This window comes from Grus americana, chromosome 3 (genome assembly GCF_028858705.1).
Source record: "Grus americana isolate bGruAme1 chromosome 3, bGruAme1.mat, whole genome shotgun sequence".
In the NCBI taxonomy this organism is placed as follows: domain Eukaryota; kingdom Metazoa; phylum Chordata; class Aves; order Gruiformes; family Gruidae; genus Grus; species Grus americana.
Genome location: NC_072854.1, coordinates 51,785,446 through 51,809,442, shown reverse-complemented (window position 1 = coordinate 51,809,442; position 23,997 = coordinate 51,785,446). Strand labels below are relative to the sequence as shown.

General features: G+C 38.3%; 1 protein-coding gene across 1 annotated transcript in view; it reads left to right on the top strand.

The window, feature by feature from the left end:
• Window positions 1-23,997, top strand: part of REV3L (REV3 like, DNA directed polymerase zeta catalytic subunit) — a 124,483-nt gene that overhangs the window by 25,429 nt on the left and 75,057 nt on the right. The window contains exon 2 of the mRNA XM_054821467.1: window positions 20,919-21,108. Coding sequence (XP_054677442.1) covers window positions 20,919-21,108 — 190 coding nt within the window. The remainder of the gene's footprint in view (window positions 1-20,918; window positions 21,109-23,997) is intronic.

Sequence of the window (23,997 nt, the reverse complement as noted above, 5' to 3'; positions counted from 1 at the left end):
TACTTATTTTTGCAATGATTCTACTTTTGCTGAAATAATTGACTTGGGACTAGGAAAGTTTTAAAAATTACTTTGACCATATTAGTTCCATTTGAAGTTAGACAATCCTTTATTAGATGTGTTTCCATTAGAAAAAGGAAAGTTGTATTTATGTGTGCTTATCTTGTACACCGAGGGCTTGTCTGCACAATTTTTTTATAAGCAATGAGCTGCAAATTAGACTGTTAAGCTTTTTTTTTTTTTAACTAGAATAAAGAGACTTTAGAAAATAGCATGTTTTGTAATACACATCCCTAGAGCTATATGTCTTCCAGTTGAGTGCAGATGTTAATTATTAGTTGGTTAACCTCAAATTTCTCTGGAGGAAAAATGTAAGCCTGGTCACATGGCAGGCCACAATGCTGATTTCTATCATCAGTACTTCTTAAAAGTTTTCTTAACAATAGTCTTACTTTTTTCTGAATGTTTAAGTAAATTGACATTCTTTTGCATGCCTAGCTACAGATTGTGGTGGGTGTGTCTGGAATCCTCTGTTGTGGGTGTTACAATTAGATTGCTTTTGTTTTAGTTTTTTTTAAAGTTATTTGATAAATCATAATTCTGGCACACTAACTAAAAAGTGTGCTATACTATCCTGAGGAAGCATTGCTTCATTTGTGCAGATGTTTGAATCTCCAGTGCTGAGTCAATGTCTTGTGCTATGATTTCTTTGAGAATTTTCATGCACCTTTGTTTTCAATGCATAGATCTTTATTTATGAGGGACATCCTCCAAACTGACATTGGTTCACTTCATGTGGGGGGAATATTCTTGCTGTATGACACTTTTGCAATGTTTGTGTTCTTTTTAATAATTTAATCAGTTTCGGAATCATGACTGTTTTCTGACCAGTAGATGTTCAGTAAATCTGTCTTAAAGCAGTGCGCTTGAAACTGTACTGGTTTTACTTTTTTCTGCTGTATTGTGATCCCATAGCCTTTAAGTGTGAACATGTGATTTTTACATTGGTTATTTATTGTGTCCATTTATGTTGTCCAATAAATAACTGCAAAATATATAAAGCTTTACTGGTACATTTCTTGATTATGAAGAAACCTCTTTAAAAAGGGGGGGGAGGGGCAGAAATGCAAGTTTCCCCATTCAGTAGCCACTGTCCAAACTCTGATCTAGTTAATATTAACATTGATACAGTTGCTCTGCTTTTAGAAACACTTAATTGCTTTACACTTTGGATTAATTAGTTCTTTTTCTCCAGATGAAACTCAAGTCATCTTACATTGTTTACAAGTGATAAGAATAATAGGATTTGTGTCTGAAAATGTAGAACAAATCCCTTTCTGTTTTATTAGTCTTGGAAGTTACTTGCTTTGTCAATCTAGTTTGCCAAAACTATCTTAAAATATTGGCTGGCCAGCTTGCTTTAAAAGTAAGGAACATCTAGATATTGTTATTGTTTTTAAAACCACTTACACTTTAAGAGTTTTCTGTCAATAGCTCATGAAAGACTGACCTCAAAAAAGACTGTTCAAATATTTTATAGCAGTTAGCTAACTGTCATTGTAGTGTTTCCTTGTATTTGCAGAAAATACTGCTTTTTATCTTTCTTTAGTAAAATAACGGAGGGGGCACAGCATAAAATCTATATGGGTGTACATACTTTGTAACTGTTCTTTCCCACTTTTAAGAATGTGGTGGTAAGGATTGTTTTCCTTTGTTTTTTAAAGTAGCTAACATTTAGGTTATAGTTTTGAATGCTGCTTATGCCGTTAGCTGACATTGATACTGTATGAAGCAAGAACTGTGTACAGCTGCCCTGTGCAGCTTTGCCTCTGTGTGTGCTGGCACAATAAGTTGTGCAGTTATGGTGAAGTTGGGGAACTGATACATGTTGAAAGGGTAGTCTGTTTTGTAGGGTGAATTTTCAGCCAGATCAGTGTTCCAGCTCAGTTCATAGTGCAGATGTCCAAAATCTTGTACAGCCTCAAAAGAAAAGTGAAGAATGGGAGCAAGAGCAGATGACCAAGGCAGCTTAGTTTTCATCTGATTTTGTCTCTACAGCTGAATTGCTTTTTCTAAAGGATGATCTATGTCATGTCTTCTGTCTGTGTAAACACCTGGAGGATATTTTTGTATGGAAACGCTTGGAGCACAAAGTTGGTTTGGGGTTTGGTTTTTTTCTTTTTCTTTCCTTATGCTGTATTTTGCTCTTTGTTTGTTTGTTTGTTTTTCCTTTCCCTTGCCTTTCCTAGAGGAATAAAAGGGCACAAATTGAAAACTGAGGAGCATATATAGCAGGTTTAATACTTTGGTTTTGTATAGCTGTGTGTTATTTCACTTCTTCATAAGTGTTGTTAATGTTGAAAGTGGGTGGTGGAAAGGAGGTGGTATCTTGAACATAGAGGTATCTTCCATTCAGTTCACTGTAATCTGAAAACTCAAAGATCTAAACGGACAGTTTGCTATATGCTAGGTTCAAATGATGCTTTAATAAATCTCTTTAATAACTTTACTTGTAAGCATGTTTTAAGTTATTATATTTTTATTTCAGCAATAGGTCATATTTAAATAAATTTTACATTTTAATTTGGAAAAAAACAGTAAGCAAGTACTTTAACTCAGGTGACGCTATATACCTTTATAATGTAGATTCTGATGTGCTGGTATGAGAAGTAAATCTTTAGCAATTCAGCTGTAGTATTTGCAACTGACTATATTCATCTTTTCACTTTTGATATGATTGCTGAAGTTGATGTATGCAGATGCTGAACATGCAGTACTGTCATAAAACTGTTTTTAGATTAAAGTTCCTAAGGAATCTAGTACGTTATTCATTCCAGCCGCAAGGTGACTCGTGCTGTTATGTTTCTCTTATAGGGCTGCAATTGTATGGGAAAGTATAGATTCACAAGAAAGGACCTCATACAGAAGTAGCTGACCCAAATGCTGTTTGTAACATACCAGGTTCCCTCTCTTTGGCCTGGCCTGATCTTGATTGAGAAGATTAAGTAGTGTGATAGATGTCAGTTGTGCTGAGGTTGAACTTAAAGTTGGTCAATTTGCATTTGGTAGATAGTCGTTCTGAGAAGTAACATGTAAGAGCTGATGTTATTCTTACACTAGCAAAGCATATGTGTCATGATACCATTCATGGTTTTCTGGATCTTTATGTTCTGGTAATATATTGCTGTTTCCTATAGGAATTTTATGACTTACCAGCAACCTTGAACTTCAATAAATTAATGCTTTCAGCTTGAACAGAACTAGCTTTTACCTATCTCAAACTCTTCCTTATTCAATGTCTTATTATTAATTGGCTTGCATCTTTATACTGTTTATCAAAACGTAGTAAATCATCAGAGGCCTAACCTGAAATACCAGCTACTCCTAGGCAAGAAAGGAGAAATACAGGCTTATGGACCTTTGGAAATACCAACAGAAGTTTTGATAATAAAGACTTCTGGTCCTTTTGTGTCCTGAGGGAAGGAGCAAATTACTTTAGTTCTTGATCTAGCTCAGCAAGGTCTGTCAAGTGGCATCTACTGGCCAATTCAAAACGTTTTTTCACCATCATAGAATAGTTTGGGTCAGAAAGGACCTTTAAAGGTCTAGTCCAACCCCCCTTCAATGAACAGGGATATCTTCAACCTTCAGAGTTGCCAAACTTTAACTAGTTCCCCTCCCATCTCATCTTTTCCTCATCTTCTGTAGTTCTGCAGTCCCTGTTTATAAGTGTTGCATATAAATTCTTTGTTAAAAGAACACCAGGGTTGCAGTCGCTAAAAGTGCGAAAGTACGCCAGAAATCTTTTCCCCTGTGTGACAGCATTAGGATGACTTTCAATAATGCGATCAAATGCTATTTTTTCACATTCTGTCTAGCAATTAGCACATGGTGCTTAGTGACTTTTTATCCAATTACTCAGCTGGTAAGTATAATCTTATTTATCATCCACAGTAAAAAACTCAACCCAAATAAACCATTCACTTTGAGAGGGTTTTTCTTGTAATATTGATGTATTTATACTTTTTGTGAAGTTATCTGCCAGTCAGAGCTGAGGTAGTATCATCTTGTACATGAAGAACTGAGGTTCCAAAATAAAGATATGAGAGTTAAATTTTTTTAAAGTTTTCTAGGGTCTCAACCTGAAAGTATTAGGGTTTACATTTTTATAACCTTAATGATTTTTGTCGCCTTAATGATTTGATTAAACATAGAGATACTTAGCAGTTTCCAAAATAATTGTTAGCTGTCTCAGTGTAAAAAAAAAAAAAAAAAAAAAAAGGCTCCCTCTGCCTTTTTTTACGTATGACTTAGCATCACAATAAAAATTCCAAGAGAAAGGTGGGAATGGTATCTGTTTTCCAGAATGATACTAATATGCCTCAATGATGAATCTTTCTGTATGTGTTGGTGCCTGCTTTATTGGCATAAATTTCTAACTACTGTGACAAATGAGATATGCATTATGCAAGTAACTCGTTCAGCATGTAGTTCTGCCTTACTTGCAGATTCCAAGTCTTTTCTGTGCATCAGATGAAGCTAAGGTTCAGTGAAAGAATCACTGTCAGTTGCACAATTAAACCTTTATTTAATTCATATACCTGAGGAGCCAAAGGCTTAATTAGTAGCACTTAGTTCTGACACTAGATTGTCAGTAGATTGGCTGTTTGAGTTGCAAGTTGAATTCAGGTTGTTACCAGTGGTTATCATCTGCCAGACCATTCCATCTATTTTTTCCTGTCATTCTTAGAGTCCTGCTTCCTGTTTTCTCCCTGTGTTTCTTTCTCTCTCCATGTAGCATTTCACTCCCCCTCTCCATGCCTGATTTGTTTTTTGGTGGGGTTTGTTTTTTCTTTTTTTTTTTCCCCTCATTTTTCTTTCTGTGTTTGCTGCATACTAGCAGCAGGGCTACTGAGAACTTAGGGAGGAGGAGTCTTTGTATTTGATTGCAGTTATTCTGCTCTTGCTGCACACTTTATTAATGCTCTTAAACAAAACCACAGAAGAAATGCCCATTATTGCTCAGATTTTATTTTTAAAAGAAAACTTGTAGTGTGTATTATATCACTTAGTCACAGAGATTAACTTACCTTTTCTTCTAGTTGTTCCTACATTTATTCAGACTTTGTCCTGTTAATTTTTCTCGGAACAAGGTGCTATAGTAAAGAAAAATTAAATACCTGAACAGTTTCCATATTTAGTTCCATGATCATCCACATAGTTGTTATTGTAAATATGTGGATACATAGTCCATTAAATTGTCAGTGGTAACAGCAATAATAAGAATCTTTCAGTAGGTGTAGGATGCATCTGTGCTATCAAGATTCAAGGATAATTCCTAGCAAGCTGCTCAAGTAGCAAGTTCATTCCACAGTGGCCTTTCAAGAACAGGAACAATGCTGATTATACCCTAAGTACGTATACTCTTATCTTCTCTGCCTCTCTGATTTCACCATTCAAAACATGGGATGAAGGGGAGCTTCTAAAGCATACCATCTCGGCTCCTAAAAGAACAGGGAATCTCTTAAAGCGTTAACAGAAAACTACATTTTAGAAAAAGCTGTGGACTGGTAGTGAAAATTAAACATCCTTTTTGACAACGCATCAGTGCTGGAAGGACTGGAAGTCACATTTCTGTCACTTCTGATAATGTTCTGGTCTTGATCTTAAAATTTTAAGGTCAAATGTGAGGAATACATTTTTGGGAAGGCTGGTTAAAAAGTGTTAAAACATACTGCCTATGTATCACTGCTGCCATTAGTTTGGGAAAGGGGGTAAGTGGGGGGTAGAGACGATTCAGAGCTGAACAGAGCGAGGGAGCAACTGATACTAGGTACTCCCTCTGAGCATTCGCTGAATTAGTTTAAAATGTGAAGCTAGATTGCTAGCTGGTTTTTTTTTTTTCTCCCCTTGTTCTTTTTAATTATATGTGATGGAGAGCTTTGTTTTCAGTGTAGAAAGGTAGTCAATAATTAGAGTTGTGCTGTGCACAGAATTTCAACAATTTAAAATTTAATAGCCAATGAGATGACCCTGTAAAATAGGAATATCTGGACTGGGTGATATTATATCAGCAACAGATACTTCTGAGTAACGCTTCAAAATATTTCTTAAAGAATCCAGACATTGCTATAAATACCTTGTCATGGCAAGGGAAACATCCAGTCTTTACAGCCTCTTAGAAGGTTATTGAGTAAATACCAGACAACCACATGAAATGATGTGTACGAGGCAAGCAGTCTTTGGATATGTGCTTTCTGTAAAATGCTCAAATGTTTAAATTTTTTTGCTGTAGCACTGAGACAGAAAAAGATCTTGCAGTTCTAATTACGTGAAGAACTAGAACAGTGTGTATGTTATCAATTAATGGCTGTAACAAGCCCAAGATAAGAGTGCTACAAAGACTGGGCATTCTTTGCAGAAAGAAAGGTTAGAGCAGGCAAAAAGCCACGAAACCCTTCAAGTGCTGCCAAGAGACAGCAGACTTTACAGAAGATGAAAAGAGGGGGATGGATGCCTAATTCAAGATGAGGAAGTGAAGTAGCATGACACAAAAGAAACTGAAATAGGAAGTAAGATACTTAATAGTATTGCAAAACGTGCAGAATAAAATAGTAACACCAGCTGTATTACTGAAAGAATGTTCATTTACATATTTTGTAATATATAAAAGAACAGAAGAAGGCATAAAAAGATCACATTTGTGGAGTGCTGTGCCTGCATTTAGCATCTGTTGACTTTAGTGGATGCTAAGGTCTTTGTTTACCTGGAGTGGGGAGAACAAACCCCTGCTTGTTTGTAACCACAGCTGAGGGTGTGGCAAAGATCTGAGCACTATATTCACAGTGGAAGACAAAAAGCTGAAACAGATTATTTTGAAATACCATTGATAAATCTGTGGGAAAATAATAAGTCATAAAAGAGCAAGTTTCATTTACTTTTGGTTTTAAGGACTTTTCTTCTTCTTCTATAAGACTCTTACCCTCCCATGTCTTTTTGACAAGCAAGTAGGTATCTAATTTTGGCAAGCAAAATAAAAATAGAGAAAGAGCATTGCTGTAGCATGATTTCCATATACCACACTATTGTAGTGTAAAGGAGGAGGAAGTCTTTCATCAGAATAATAAAAAAAACACCCTGAAAAATACTATAATCTGAATTTTATTTTTCTAATGCTGCTGTTGTTTCTACTGTTTAAAAGTTATTTTTGCATTTGCACAGTACCTCTCGAGTTAATTCTGAATAGCTATTGAAGATAACTATAATAATTATTGAACAACTGATAAACTGAAGCGAAGAGGTTACAAATGATCTGAAGGAAAAGGGGACGGTAAGATTTTTTTTGTGTGTGAGATAGAAACTAGAATTGCTCAGGATTTACAGTTCTGTTAGATGAACCAGGATTCAGACCACCAGCTTTCAAGAACACAGCTTCCGTAAATCATCTGGGGAGCTGCTCCCTGTGTAACAGCTCTATAGAATTGAATTTGGCTGAGCATCAGTTCATAGCAAACCAAAGGCTACTATATTAGCTGGAAATCATTTCCCTTGTGTAGCTAGTTGAAGGGTCTTATCATAAGAATCCTTAGGGAAAACGTCGAATAAGGATTTGAGGTACGTACAATCTCAATTTATAGCACCTTTGTTAAAAGCTTGAATGGATTAGAGTGTTTTATTGCCCTATCTGCTGGTTGTAGCTTCTTTTTCCCCCACTTGGAAATGTCTTTAACATTCTTCACCTTCATGCATAGCCTTTCTTGGAAGGCTCATGAGGAGGCATATCTTTCACTAATACGCTTTTAAATAGGCTTGTTGTTAAGGATAATACTTTCTCCAACATTGCTTAGTTATTATATTAATATAACAAATGGACCATCTTTATACCATTGCATTATTTAATGTAAGTTATGGTAATATGACTAATTATGGGAGAATTGTGGTTAAATATGTTAACGTTGCATTGAAATGCTTTATTACTTTGGGGACTGGGGCTGTATGTTGTTTTTTATTAATATGGGTGGGCTGAAACGTCAATTCTGATTAAAAGTTTAAAGTAGAGACTTTCAGCTGTAAGACCCTCTGATATCTTCTTAGTGACGTTATAGATCACAAGGTAGCAGGTATAAGTCTATTAAACTGAGTCTTGCCTTACTTTGTTACCTTCTCCAAAACTTCTAAAATTGTTTGCAGGCTCTAGAGGTTGACATCCAGGGGATCATTGCTGTTAACTGGTGTGTGCCAGGTTAGACTTGGCTAACAGCTGCTTGCTTGCGCCACCCTCCGTCACTGTGGTAAGGCAGGGGGATAAAATAGGAAAAACAGAAACAGTAAAGCAACAGGTTCAGGTAATGACAGTGAAATTGCTTACCAATTACCATTTCGGGCAAAACAGACTCTACTTGGGGAATATTAACATTTATTGCCAATTAAAATCGATTCAGGTAGTGAGAAACAAACTCAAACATTAAACCAGCACGCTTTCCTGCCCCCTCTCCCAGGAGCAGCTTCATTCCTTCACACTAGACTCCCCAGACCACATAGCTACCCTTGCCCTGCAAGCTCATGTGGAGCTGTGGTCAGTACTCAGTGGTATCTCTCTGTCACTCCTTCCTCCTCACGTCTTTCCTCTGCTCTGGTGTGGGACCTCCATGGGCTGCGGTTCCTTTGGGAATATCCTTGTGCTCTACTGTGGGCTCTTCCATGAGCTGCAGGGGATATCTGCTCTGCGATGGAGCTGTTCCTCATCTTTTCTCTGACTTTGGAGTTCCTGTTCCTAAACATATTTTCCCAGAGGTGCCCCTAGCTTGGCTGAGGGGCTCAGCTGTGCTCTGCGGTGGGTCTGTTGGAGCCAGCTGTGTCCCGCACCGGGCAGCCCCTGGCCTCTTCCCACGGCGGCCACCCCTGCAGCTCCCCACTCTGCCAACAGCTTGCCACACAAACCCTGAACACAGAGTTAGTTAGATATTAAGAACACAGTTTATTTTCTGGGTCATGAGGTTTTGTTCCCTGCTATTACTGTTGCATACCATATAGTCCTTTCAAAAGCTTATAGAGGAATTTAAAAGGTGTCTAAAGTAAGGAAGTACTCCCTAAGTTACTGCTTGTCCAGAAAAGATAAGCTTAGAACATACAAAAGATGTTAAGAACTTCTTTAATGAAGTAAAAAGGTATGTGTGATAAGGAGTATCAAGTGTCACAAATTTGCTTATGGGTATCCTAAGAACAGTGCTTGTTTTTGTGGAGTGTGTTATCTAGCTTTCATCAGTTAGAGGAATAGGCTGACATGACAGTTATCTGTGAGTGGGAGATCTAAATGCAAATACAAAAGAAGATAAAAATTCCAAGAAATATTAATTGAATTAGTTAGCACTGTTTGAAGAATGAAGAGAAAACAAACAAAATGTAGTGCCTTTAACTTGTTAATATAAACCAATTAACTCATGAGAGTGTGTATACAGTGTATCATTTCTTTAGGATTACAGAAGCTTGGGAGTGTTCTGGAATTTGTAAATAGTCAACATTTCTGAAAAGTGTCTATGGAAGATAATAGTGATGAAAACACTGTTAACCTTACCACAACTAATGTCAGGGATTTTTGCCTGCAGTTTACAGTAACAAATATCTGTGGCAATATTTTATGGTGCTTTTTTTCTAACTAGCTATCTAGCTGACAGAAAAACACCTATTTTCTTCCAGTTGAACAAAATTGTTTGACCTGGCTTTGTGTGACACAGGAAGAAGAGGGGAATTGTGATTGGAACAGTGCACACTCATTACAGTGATTGGAACAATGCACTCTCGTTACATACAGTATTCAATAGGCAGATGAGAGCCTCACATGGAGGTGAAAGTTCAAGTTCAGTTACCAACAAGCAAAACTTTTCCTCCTTTGAATATACATGCACCAATTTCCATTTACATGTGGCTTGTGTTACTTTCATCAAGAAAGACTAATAGGTAGCTAAGAGAACTTCTGTAGCACTAACAGTCTTTAATGAAAGCTAGTTGAAGGAAATGGAAACAAAACACTAGGTAACTATACTCCCCTTTTTACTACTGAGTTATTTTTTCATCTTTTACAGAATGCAGGAGAGTACACACCATTAGTGTATCTGGGACTAGTAAATATGTCTTTTCTATTCAACTATGCTTTGGTCAGTGTGGTCTAATACAGTCTGCCTCGGTTGCATTCATGCGGTTGCTTTTCTTACTGGAATAGCAGCTTGGCCTGCGTTGCCAGCCTGTGCATGCCAAGAGCCCAGTATGATAGCTAGAATCTGTAGCTGCGGCCAGCTACATTTTCCTCCTTCGTGTATTTTTAGTTCATTTTAGCTGGCGTCCTAGTGATTTTTGACACTCGTTCTAGAAATATTACTGATATTGTCCATCTGCTTACATGATTAATCTGTCAATAGAGGAGGCAAGAAAAACATTTTGTATATGGCTCATTTTGTAGATGAGTATTTAATTAATCAAATACCTAACCTCACCTTGTGTGTCTCCTTGTTTTTGCTAAGAAAAGAAGAAAATACTGTTGCCATTTCTCATAACTCACAAGTAATCAAACTTGTGAAGAATGGTTTGTACATATCTCATCCTTGACCTCTGAGGTGCTTAACTTCTTTGATCTCCCATTATTTCAGGAGACTTGTACTTCTGCGTCTCCGACTTTTCTGGTTCTAGTTTGACTGCATAACAGTAAATTTAATAAGTTATATTTTTCCTACAATCTCCACTATGAAGTCAGTTATTTTGCTTGGTGATAACTGTAGGTAATAGCTGTTCCTTTCTGATGATGTACCTGTACATCTTAGAAATTGTTAGGTTTATGAGTAGTTCTGCAGTTGGAGACCAGATTGTTTTCTAATGTCACAGCAGGAATCCATAAAAGGTCCTAATCAATTCAAGGCAGGAGGAGGTAGTTTTATGGAGATCATCAGAACATCTTCACTGAGCTGACATTAAATAACCTGTCTCAATTTTTATGCTTTTCTTTGGGTTTCCTTGTTATTTACGTGAAAAGGAATAACAGAGCCTCTCTTGCATATTGGAATAAAAAAATACAAGTTAAAGATTCTCAGTAAGACAAAGGTAGTAGCCTTGCTTTTGGGGCTTACAATTGATATTTTCCATCAGTAGTGATGCCCAAGGTAAACTGTAGCCTGAGAGGCCTCAAAGATTATTTCTCTTGTAGATACCTCACAGTTCAAAGTATCTAATGGACTTCAGTTTTGTGTAACTATTGCATGGCTTTCTAGACTGGAGAAGACAAGACTTGGTGACCAGGTGGTCTCTTGGGTTTAATATTTCAAATGATTAAGACAACTTATATTTGATATAAAAAGCTGTCTGTGAGCAAATGAATCGATATCAGTTGGAGATGTGACAATTGAAGCGTGTACTTAGGCACTCAGTAAAAATCAGGGTTACAAATGTAATTTTGTTTGGTGTGACCTATGCTATTATCTTTGAACCTCTGAGCAGTAGACACATCTGTTGCAGGGTTCTCAGACCTCTGTACCTTGGACCTGAAACATTTACTAGAGTACTTGAGAGTAATTTGTCTTTTGGAAGCTAATGGACTCAAGGAAGCTTGTGGGCTTCTTGCTTGAATCTGGAAACTGCCCAGAGAGTTTGAGAGATTTCCTTACCTGCTTTCAGGAGCCTACTGAAGTGGTGTGATGCTTATTCCGAATTTTGATCTTTGTTTTTGAATATAGAGAAAAACTTTCCTCGTACTAATCTTTCACCTTTTTTCTTTTCTAGTGGTATATTTAGGCATCTTATATGTTTGGATTCATTTTTTTAAACGTAATTCAACTTTACATCTGAATGTTCTGCTTTTGTCTCATCTTTGTTTCCCCCCATAGTTCGAGTGGAAGAACAAATTTGACTTGCTTTACTTGCTGCACTGAGCCATCCCATAGATGGAAGATTGAGGCCCTGTATTTTTTTCATACGGTCAGGCTGTTTCAATTTCGCTGATGCAAAAATGTTGAAGAAAGCTGGGTACAATAGCAGGGTTTAGTAGTGTGAGATAAAAAAGGATGCAGGGGGCCTGCTATTGGAAGAAGAATCTGTTCAGTAGTGTGATTCTAGACCTACAAATTGCTCATGAAAGTTTGCTTTCCTTTCTTGAAGGCTTGCTGAGATAGAGATGTCAATGTCCTGAACAGGATACTGCTGCTTGTTTGAACACTTTGTCCTATGTCTTCCTAGCCATTGTGTACTCCTAGAACCCATCTTTTTTAGTCTCAGAGTGTTCCTTTTGTATATTTATCCCTTTAACAGATTTTTCAGATATGAAAGTACTGCTACATTAATTTCACGAGAAAGTGCATCATCTATGGTAAGTAACTTGCCCAAGGCCACACATGAAGTCTCCCTAGATGGGAATTGAACTCTTGTCCCTTTGATTCTAGGCTAGGTATTACTTCAATATGTGCCTAGTTATACAGAGATTTCTAATTTTAAATTACAGATGGAAAACCCAACCCTTCTCCCTCTCTAAGGATCTCTACATCAAGGGTGAGGAATAATCTAGTTGTAATGAGTCACAGGCCCTCATTATCCTAGTGAATAAGCTTTCTTTTCTTTTCGTGAGAGCAGAGGTATTACACATTACAAGGAACAGTTACTAACTAAAGAATTATAAATACACATTCCATTTGGATTCAAACAGATGTAATTAAAAATATTTTTTGTCCCATTTACGAATGTTACTGAAATAAGTGTTTTCTCACATGCTGGGGAAAAATGAAAGCCTTGACACAAATATGTAATATATACAAAATGGGGTCTTTGGGCTCTGTTCTTGGTTTGGTTTTTGGTTTTCTTTTTGAGGCTATCTTGCTGCTGCAAGACCTTGTTTTATTATTCTTGTTTCTCTAGTATCCAGTATTTAAGACTGCAATGTGTATTTCTCCCTTTCTTCTCACCCCTTGGAAAAAAGCTGACTTGATTTCAGGACTCTAGGAGAAGGTTGAGAGTTTCACTTAATCACTGAAGAAATTACATTAATATGATATACTACTAATGAACTCTTTGACGTGAAAAGATTAAACTCTTATGGTTTTGAATGACATAGCGTGCATTTTAAGAGGGAAAGACCTTTTCAAGTTTTGCTGGGGAAGGGATTTGTCTTCAATATCCTTACTTGTATCAGTCCAGGTATGTGATTTATTTCCTTTCTGGGAAAGGTAAAGAATGGTGACTTTAATTTCATAGACTGTATTAGCACTATAAAGTAATTGAGTCCTATCCATTTTCAGTACCTCAGTTCTGAGTGATATTCAATGATCAATGTCTTGACAAGCCCATTCCAGTGAGTGACATAGCTTAAATTTAAAGCACCATGTAAACTGTGCTCATGTTGCACCTACCTGGCAGGGTAGAGTAGGTACTCCTGTTAAAATTTGATGTTGCTCTCTGAAGCCTGTTACTGAAAAAAGCATAAGTGAGATTGCCTATGGTATGTGATGTGGTTCACAAACCAGAGCCATGTGACCAAACAGAACGTCATTATGACCATCAACTGCTTCAATAACATTATAAATGCTTGTAACAACTTTGTTTTAACACACTTGGGTCAGACTTGTTGTTATCACAATCCCTTGTGCCCCACACTGGGCGCCAAAAAGGCTGTGGTGGATTGACCCTCGCTGGGGGTCAGGTGCCCACCAGAGCCGCTCTATCACTCCCCTCATTCACTAGACAGGGGAGAAAAAGTGTAACGAAAAGCTTATGGGTCGAGATAAGGACAGGGAGAGATCGCTCGCTAATTGTCATCATGAGCAAAACAGACTGAACTTAGAGAGGAAATTCATCTAATTTATTACTAAGCAAAACAGAGTAGAGGAATGAGAAGTAAAATCAAATCTTAAAACACCTCCCCCCACCCCTCCCTTCTTCCCGGGCTCAACTTCAACTCCAGCTTCAACCTCTGCCCCCCCTCAGCGGCACAGGGGGATGGTGGATGGGGTTATGGTCAGTTGATCACACATTGTTTCTGCTGCTCCTTCATCCTCAGGGGGAGGACTCCTCTCATCATTCCCCTGCTCCAGCATGGAGTCCCTCTCACAGGAGACAGTTCTTCATGAACTTCTCCAACATGAATCTCTCCCACAGGCTACAGTCTTTCATGAACTTCTCCAGCCTGGGTCCCTTCCCTGGGGTGCAGACCTTCAGGAGCAGACTGCTCCAGCGTGGGTCCCCCACGGGGTCACAAGTCCTGCCAGCAAACCTGCTCTGGCGTGGGCTCCTCTCTCCATGGGTCCACAGGTCCTGCCAGGAGCTTGCTCCAGCGTGGGCTTGCCATGGGGCCACAGCCTCCTTCAGGTGCCTCCACCTGCTCTGGCATGGGGTCCTCCACGAGCTGCAGGTGGAATCTCGACACCCCCTCATCCTTCCTCCATGGGCTGCAGGGGGACAGCCTGCTTCACCATGGCCTTCACCACGGGCTGCAGGGGGATCTCTGCTCTGGCGCCTGGAGCACCTCCTGCCCCTCCTTCTGCGCTGACCTTGGTGTCTGCAGAGTTTCTTACATCTTCTCACTCCTCTCTCCGGCTGCAAAAGCTCTCTCTCACCGTTTTTTTCCCTTCTTTAAATATGTTATCACAGAGGTGCTGATTGGCCTGGCCTTGGCCAGCGGCGGGTCCCTCTTGGAGCCGGCTGGCATTGGCTCTGTCAGACACAGGGGGAACTTCTAGCAGCTTCTCACAGAAGCCACCCCTGTAGCCCCCCCCCGCTACCAAAACCTTGCCATGCAAACCCAACACAGTATGGTAACTTTTATTGTGGGAAAGAAATTACTTTGAAATTGAGTTCTATTATTTATCCCATTTACAAATTTTTATTTTTAGAATTGTTATTCCAACAGAATTATTACTTTGCCCACTCTCTGTAGTTGTCGTTGTTCACAGTTTGTTTTTCAGGTTTTTTTTAACCTAGATGGTTCAGCAGTTATTTGAAAATATTTATTAATCTTTTAAAGAATCTTTTTAAAGGTGTCATATCTTTTTGTTTCTAATGACTTTGCTTTACTATTGCTGTTAAAGGAAGGAAATCCCTTATGACTGTCTAACTTTTTCTGCATCCTGCAGTGACACACTTGATGTGTTCGTGTGCATTCTTCTGCTAATACTGTCCATGTTTAATTAGCACTGTCACTTTACAAAACTGCACTTAAAGTACTTTTAATAGATGGCAAGTGAATAAAAAGCCCTTTGTATTCCATCTTCTGCATCCTTTTTTTAATCTCCAGCCAGAATTTTCCTAAAATCTTGGGATTTTGCCATGTATTTAAGTGCTGCTGTGTTTTCCCTTTTACTGCCACCCCATTGTATTTTACAATGGTCTGGGAGAAATGGATAACAGGTCAGCCATTGAAATAAGTTTTAGAGTTTCCACAAAACTGGTTGTTCATTTACATATAGGAGTGGATTCTGTGTAGCTGTTCCCCACAGCTCTGCTTAGCTGCTTATAATGGGATCAGCTGTTCTGTGGCAGAAATATCACAGCAAAATATGCTTGCATGTAGATCACTGTTAAACTGTTTTCTGAAGTCATATTTATCTAGATTTAGTTTTATTTTTCTAAATGAGATTATGTCTATGCAAAATGTTTCTAGTATTGACTTCAGTTTGTGAGGGTTCTGTAGTCAGTTCTTAAGAATTATGGGATAGGACCTAAATGGCTTTGAGTATCATTTATAAAAAGTTAGTAAAACTGTATCACAACTGTAGGACATGCTCTCATTCATTAGAAATCTCCCATGCAGGGATTTTGCATTTCAGAATCATCCTATCTAATACATAAACAATATTGAGGCTGAAACACCCCTGAGCTGTGGAGTCAGGCTCTTATTCTTACTGTAGAAATCTTGCATTCCTGTCTGGTGGTCTGTAGAGCTTTGCCTGTAGCCTTGCAATTAGGTCAATCTAATGTGAAAATGTTGGGTTTGGCTATTTGTAGGTATAACAGGTCCTAGAACCTAGTGTGTGGTTTCTTTGGGGTGCCTTGACCTCAGTATTGATTTGTAGGCTCAGTAGATTCCAATGTACTTTAGTATTCTAGGCTATAAACTGCATTCATTTGGGATCATCTGCGTGCTTTCTTCAGACAATCCTCCCATGAGAGTGGAAGTCTTCTGGAGGAGATAACTGGAGGCAGTATCTGCATGGGCTTTGCCTTTGCTGGAATATGAGCCAGAATGTAGTCATGCATGTGTGGAATTACATCCAGAAAAGGTGGACTTCTGCCTTCTCCTTGACTCTATATCCATACCAGATCATCCTATATGGCTGAGCATTCTGGTGGTCAGAAGACATCAGTTCTTCCATCTTCTTGAGTAGTTGTTGAGCAACTTTGCATTCCTTTATCATACTGGTTTCAGTTCTCTTCTAATTATTTCACAGAATCATAGAATGGTTTGGGTTGGAAGGGACCTCAAAGATCATCTAGTTCCAATCCCCCTGCCATGGGCCAGGACCCCCTCCAGTAGACCAGGTTGCCCAAAGCCTCGTCCAGCCTGGCCTTGAACACTTCCAGGGATGGGGCAGCCACAACTTCTCTGGGCAACCTGTGCCAGTGCCTCACCACCCTCACAGTAAAGAATTTCTTTCTAACATCTAATCTAAATCGACCCTCCTTCAGCTTAAACCCATTACCCCTTGTCCTGTCACTCCACTCCCTGATAAACAGTCCCTCCCCATCTTTCCTAAAGGCCTCCCCAGAGTCTTCTCTTCTCCAGGCTGAACAAACTCTCTCAGCCTGTCCTCATGGAAGAGGTGCTTCAGCCCTCTGATCAGCTTCGTGGCCCTTCTCTGGACTCGCTCCAACAGCTCCATGTCTCTCCTGTACTGGGGCCCCCAGAGCTGGATGCAGTACTCCAGGTGGGGTCTCACAAGAGCGGAGTAGAGGGGCAGGATCACCTCCCTCGACCTGCTGGTGAGACTTCTTTTGATGCAGCCCAGGACATGGTTGGCTTTCTGGGCTGCAAGTGCGCACTGCCGGCTCATGTTGAGCTTCTCATCAATCAATACCCCCAAGTCCTTCTCCTCAGGGCTGCTTTCAATCCGTTCCCTGCCCAGCCTGTAGTTGTGCTTGGGATTGCACTGACCCATGTGCAGGACCTTGCACTTGGCCTTGTTGAACTTCATGCGGTTCGCACGGGCCCACCTGTCAAGCCTGTCAGGGTCCTTCTGGATGGCATCCAGATGGATGCATCTGGATGTTCATTTGTTAATAGAGACATCGCATGTACTGCTTATATACAGAAAGGTTGTGATGCATATGCGCAGTAGGTCCATGATGAGGCCACAGCATGAAACATTTTAGTAGTCTGTCCCATCTGAAAACTCTGAGGATCACTTCCAGGCGTCTAGTTTTGCATCTGAGATGTGATCATATAAACCGTGTGGCTTTTCTGCAGAATCTACTGTCAAGCACCACTTCCATTGATTCTACAGTTGTAAAGAAACCAATGAATAGATGTAAAAATAGCATCTGCTGGTTGTTGTAGCAGTCGCTGCAGCAGTCACTGCTGTTTTAGTGGTACAAATTTGCCTCTGTCTGTATCTCTGAAAAGAAACAGAAACATAAGATTGACACATTTACAGCATAAAACTTCTTAACCTTATCCCAAGCCAAGTTTTTAATTTATGTTAATAGATGAGTCTGTGTGGCCTGAGAACCTCAGTGGGTAGATCTTTTTTTTTCTCCTTATGGCTCTATTGGAAAGAATCCACGAGAATTTGTAATGGCTTAGCGCAAACCATGATTGCTATTGCTGGAGTCTGAGCTTCAGACTCAACACGGTGACATTTGGTGCAATTTGATGCTTTTATTTAAATGATGGAAGCAAATGACTCTGTTCTTAACGCTAGCAGGATAAGACGTGTAGTAATGTGGATTGTAAATAAAAATAGCAGTATAACCAAATATCATGGTAAATGAGTCAATACTAACAAGGGTCGACATGAGTAGCTGTATAAAGCCATGTGACTTGACAGCTGCTGGCCTAATAAGAGTCTTAGATCAGCAGTGGCTTGTTTGCTTTCTTGGCAGAATCAAAAATGAAAAGCAGCTCAGTGTGTATGTTCTATAAGATTTCCCTGGAGTTAGATGGTAATTTGACTCTTTAGTCACTTGAAAGTTATAATGTTTTTCATGGGTTTTTGCACATAAAGGAGAGAGCAAGGGGAAGGGGATAGAAGGAAGCTTTGTTTGTATGTGTTCTTTCTTTATTCAACAATAAAATGGCATTTCAGTTCAGCAAGAACTGTTAAATAGCTGCAGTAGAAATTGATATTTTTTTTTTAAATTTAATTAACTTGAGTAATCAGATACTAGCTAGAAATTAATTAGTTGTCTTGCATAACTTGAAGGGAACCTGAATTTAAGTACAGTAAGTTTAAACTGTCTCCCAGTTCTATTTATTCTGGTGCTGTGTAATTTTGTTTTCTGGGGAAACATAAATTAACTATAACTCAGAATAGTTGGGCAACCATTATAGCAAAGGTGGTTTTGTAAATGTTATCAAAAAGAGTTCATGGCTATTAGCGTAAAAAGAAAAAGTGAGTGCAGAACTGATTTTCACTGACAAGTTGTAGGTAGCAAAGACCTGAATTTATAAAATTCACAGGAGGAAAGACCTATATATTTGCCAGAAATTCTTAGCGTATAGCTCCAGTATCAAATTTAGTTTGGGGTGGGTTGGTTTTTTCACTTGCTTTTTAAAAGCTTCAGTACCTATTCAGACAAAATAATATGTACACATTCATTTGAATTTCTCCCTGACCATGATCCTGGCACACATTAAAAAAAAAAAGACCACCAACACCACCACAACACCCCCAACCCAAAAAAAAAACCAAACAGAAAAACCCCACAAAACAAAAAAACCACCCAACCCCAAATGCCTCCCCAAAACAAACAAAAAATTGAATAGAGGAACTGTAGAGTTTTACACAAGTCTTCATTTTCTGTTAATTATTTGGGGGGGGGGGGGCAGGGATCCTTTATTTCAAAGTCAGTCTTACATACAACCATGAGTAAACACTCAGATTTGTTGGTGACTTGGTGCAGAAAAGAAATGGTCTGCTACTGCTGCACAGATCGATACTCTCAGTTCACATACTACTAATAAATTATTTCTCCCACATTAGGGGGCAGAGGTTTTCCTGCCATATAAAGCTGTTACTGTCCTTTATTTTGCCATTAAAAAACCCACTAGTTCATAGTTTCTCTTTATTTAGTTTTCCCTTTTTCTTAGTGTATTATTATTTGAAGTACATAATATATAAATAAGAAATTTCTTCTCCTGAAGTAGTTTAAAAGCATGGGCAGAATTCATCATAGATGATGACCTCAACATTACGAATGCATATATAGGTTGTGTTTAAGCAGTGTTGAAGAGACTTGATGGGCGTGACTTATAGGAAGAATGAAATTCACCTTGGAATATGCACTTGTACTACCACCCTTAGAGCAATTTCTTTCACTTCTAGATGTTATGTGAAGGTCTAATAAATATTTGAAGAAAGCACAATACATCTGACCCCTAGGAAGAAAAAAACCTAAAAATGCTATGCTGTTTATGGTATTTGGAGGCATGCATTTCACAGGTGTAAAATTTGCAAGCAGGCCTGCTTCTAAAGCTCTGTTCTTCCTCACCTTTAATGGACTTCTTCACTAGGTGGCCAGTGGTGCACTGATGTGGGTATGAATGAGTGTCAATAGTTCAGGCAAGGTCCACCTGCTGAGAAGTAATCTGTTTGGAAGAATGGACTTTTGGAAGTCTTTTCATTGGTCTTGTGGACCAGTGAAGATTGTGCTCCCTCTTTGTCTGTAATATCTGTCTCCTGGTTGATGAAAGCACTGCCCTTAGATACTGTTTTTCTATTTTCATGGAGGGTGTTTATCCAAACAAAATGCAAGATGATCTACTCGGCCTATCATTATGGTGCAGTGGGGCTTAATCAGTGACATGTGCTTATAGTATTTTTCTGTGAAACTTTTTCATTGACCAGTGAGAAGTCATGAACGATTTTTGGGGCTGGAAGGGTAGCGAGCAGGATCTGATGTTAGTTTCAGCAGTGAACGCATATGCTCTGTTGTATTGTAGTGAGGAAAGAACAGAGAACATGCTTTACAGATGAGACTAGTCCCCCCCAAAAACATGGTAGGTTTGGGAGATCCCAGTCCACATCACTATACTGCACTGGCTGAAGCAGAAGCTCAAGCTGTGGTCTAGTGCAATGGTTTTTGTGGCACATTCTTTCATTCTGCTGTTATTGCAGACTCATGAAAGCTAATGCTGAGAAGTGTGTTGTTAGAAGGCTAGAGATCTGCATTTACAGTAGAGACCTCTCAGGGATCCACAGATTTAAAGAGTTGAAAATCACCTGGTGGGGTTTTTTTTTTCCATATCCTAACTTGTGCCTTAACTAAAATGTTGAACGGCCTCGTTGTTGCTCTGGATGTTCTTTTTAATTTCTGAGAGGTTGTATGCTCGTCCCAGAGAGGAATGATAAGAATTTTGATGCAGCAAGATTTTCACAATGGGTGAGAAACCATTAACCTTCCACCACTGTCTCAGTATGCAAAATAATTCTTGGAGAGGTTTTGTGTTATTGCTGTAAAAAAAATCATTAGGATTACATTTGTATAACAGCAGAATTTGCCACAGTGTATGTCATGTAACCCCATCTGTTCTGTATTGCTTTTGTCAATGAATCAAATGTGAGAACTGCTCTAAATTGGTACCTTTTGTTTGAAATATACCTCAACTCGTTTTATAAACTTATCCTGTCTGTGGATCCTGAAAATAACCTGAAAAAAAAATCAAACTTAGAGACTACTTAAAAGAAAAAAAACAGTAGTCATTAGAAAATAAATGTTTACCTTTTTCTTTTTAGGTCAGAAGACTTGTCTCCACTTACATGGTATCTTTCCTTACCTCTATGTACCATATGATGGTTTTGGACAGCATCCAGAATACTATCTACGTCAAGTGGCATTCAGCATTGACAGAGCACTTAATGTGGCTTTAGGCAATCCATCTTCTACTATTCAACATGTTTTCAAAGTGTCACTAGTATCTGGAATGTAAGTATGACCTGTTAGGATTTTTTGGTTATTTGTTTTGAAATGTTTTTGCAGTTGTACTACATAAAAGCACTTACGAGGGACTTGAGTGACTGCGCTGCTTTTCCTTTTTGTTTTCCCCCATGTGTGTCTTCATACAGGCCTGTACAACTACTAAGTAACTCTTCTCACTTGCTTTGATTTTAACATAATCAACAGGGTTTCCCGAAAATACTTGACGCAACCATTTTTTCCTAAACTCGGATCCTATTGTCTATCATTTTTCCGAATCTGTTCCTTTTAGCTTTTTCTGTCTCTGCTATTACAGCAGTACTTTCCAGCCAGCATTTTTTACCTGTCTGGGTTATTCTAGGTTCCCTGTGTCCAGGCGTGGCTTACAGGAGCCTGACTGTAGGTCACCCTATCATTGTTCATCTAAGATGGCCTTTTTAGGAAGCACATCTTAGAGACTGTCAGGTCATGTTCATCCATCTGATTCTCCTGGCAGCACAGGCCATGAAGTGGATACTCTTAAACATTAATTTACTTATCTGTCAAGCTGACTATTGTGTTTTATTTGATGAAGCTTTCTACTACTGCTGGAACCATATGCTATTATTGAATGTTAACATTTTAAGGATTCTTTTAATCAATTTTTATTTAACTTGCATAACCAAGGACTAAACAATATGTCAAATCATAGTGAATAATAGGAAGCTGTCCTGGAGGAACACAGTCTATAATGTGCATTGAATTTTTCACCTTCAAAACAATGTAAATGCTAATTTTCAGTACTGTGCAGTGCTTTCTTTTACTTTTTTTACGCACCTTTGAAATATGTTCTAACTGTTAAGTTTAAGGTAATCTGTCTGTTCCCTGCCACTTTTAGTGGTATCTTCTAGATATTGCTAGTAAAGTGGCTACAATTTCATTTTTAATCAGAACTTTCTGATGTGCTTTTGCAGTAACAAGGAAGGTAACCCACCAAACTTCTTATTTTTGTTCTTTTTGTGAGAACTATGTGAATTGTAGTATACCTGTTCATCTCAAAGTGAAAGCTGGGAAGAGTAAACTGCTGAAGACAATCTTTCTTCAAATCGGCAAACAACAGAGATTAGGAGAACCTGTTTTTTTTTTTCACCTCTCTTGCCTTAGAGCTTCAGAACAGTCATTACTGAAAGTCAGATGCTCATTGCCTCAAAGAAGTATAGGAAAGAATGTTTCATGTATTTTGTTTGCTTTCATAACAGGCTAATGGGAAGCACCTAACAGAAATTGTAATGTGTCTTCATCTTTACCTGATTAGGCAGGCATGCTTATGTAGTCCCACAAATCTATTTGTTTTCTTCTGTTTTGACCTGAGTTGGATTCTACTCATAGATATTATAGTGTCTCCATGGTGAGAAACCTGTATTTTTCTTTAAATCTTGGGGATTATCTTATCCCTTCTCTTTTGCATTAGCAGGAAAATGGTTATATAATAAAGGTGTTTGCTAAACCTTTATGAGTTGTAATGCAAGAGTTTTGTTGCATTAACTTCCAAACATAGTGGAGGTCCAGGAATAAAAAAGAGGCAAAATATGCTGTCCTTGTGCATTGTGAAGTTAAAGTAGGTGTTCATAGCTAACCTTGGAAGTGTTGTAAATCTTGCTCTCCTTGCTGCCAGTGTGAGTATGGATAAAGTGCTGAGTTTTTGGGGTTTTTTAAAGTAGCTTTTAACTTACACGCCTACAGCACATTGAATCGTTATAACTCAATGTATATAACCTGTCATTAGGTTTATACTATCTCTCTAAGAAAGAGATTGATTCATTATACAACATCTGATCTCCTCCTTTTCAGCTTAACAGCTTTAAGTTTGTTGTTTTGACTTAGCTCAGTTCTAAGATCATAAACATTTTTTAAACAGTTCAGTCTAGCTTTTGGAGATATTAAATGTGTGCATGTTTAACCATATTAAGGATAGCAATATTAATGCCATAGTTGTGCAGTTCTGCTGAGTTTGCATTTAATTTAGGACTGAAATCCTCTTACTACTGAACTTCATTTTTTAAACTTAGCAGGTAAGCATCCCAGTTGCATTTTTTAATAATATTTTTGATAAAGAGATTTTATTTTCTTTTGTAGAGATAACATTTATATGTATGCTCTCCTGAGTTTCTTTTGACTTTGTTTGTGATTACTGCAAATTGTCGACTTTGTGCATTCACCCAATGTGTTGAATTATGGCCTGTTTCCTTAACATGCTGTTTTACATGCATGTTAAATTAGATTAGAATTCTAGATGTTGAAAAGTCAGTAATTCAGTCAAGTAATACCAGAATTAATGCTGCCTGTTCAACCTCGGTTTAGTCTTGACATATTCATTATGATATGTATTCTTTAATTGCATTTTCAAATCCTATTTTCTTCAGGATTCATGCCTCATCTAGTGCACGAGATGATTAGTAATCACTGAAAAGGGGCAGCTATTCACTCTTTTAAGCTGTTCTCATTGTTCAGTTATTTATATTATACAGTCAGTATTTACTCATTTACATCTGATTTGCAGAATTAATGTCCTTAAGGGCTTTGTTACAGCATTTATCAGAAAGGCTGAACGCTGGTTTTGAAGCAGTTCAGCACTAATGAATTTGTTAAAAGTACTATTGTGATGGTATGCCATCACTGTGTTTACACGTGGTGAAAGTGAGAAACAATGTTAAGCCAGAAGTACCTTCTAATTACTTTTTTTTTTTAGATACTTTGACATGCATAGGGCCTATTCTTTTAATCTTTAACATTTTATATAGTAACGTAGTGCTCCCCTTTTGCCTGACATAGGAATGAATATTCATTCTCCTGGAAATGCAGTTTATCTTCTAATGTTTTCCCTGGATTTTAATAGTCTTTATAGTAAGATGTGGTTGA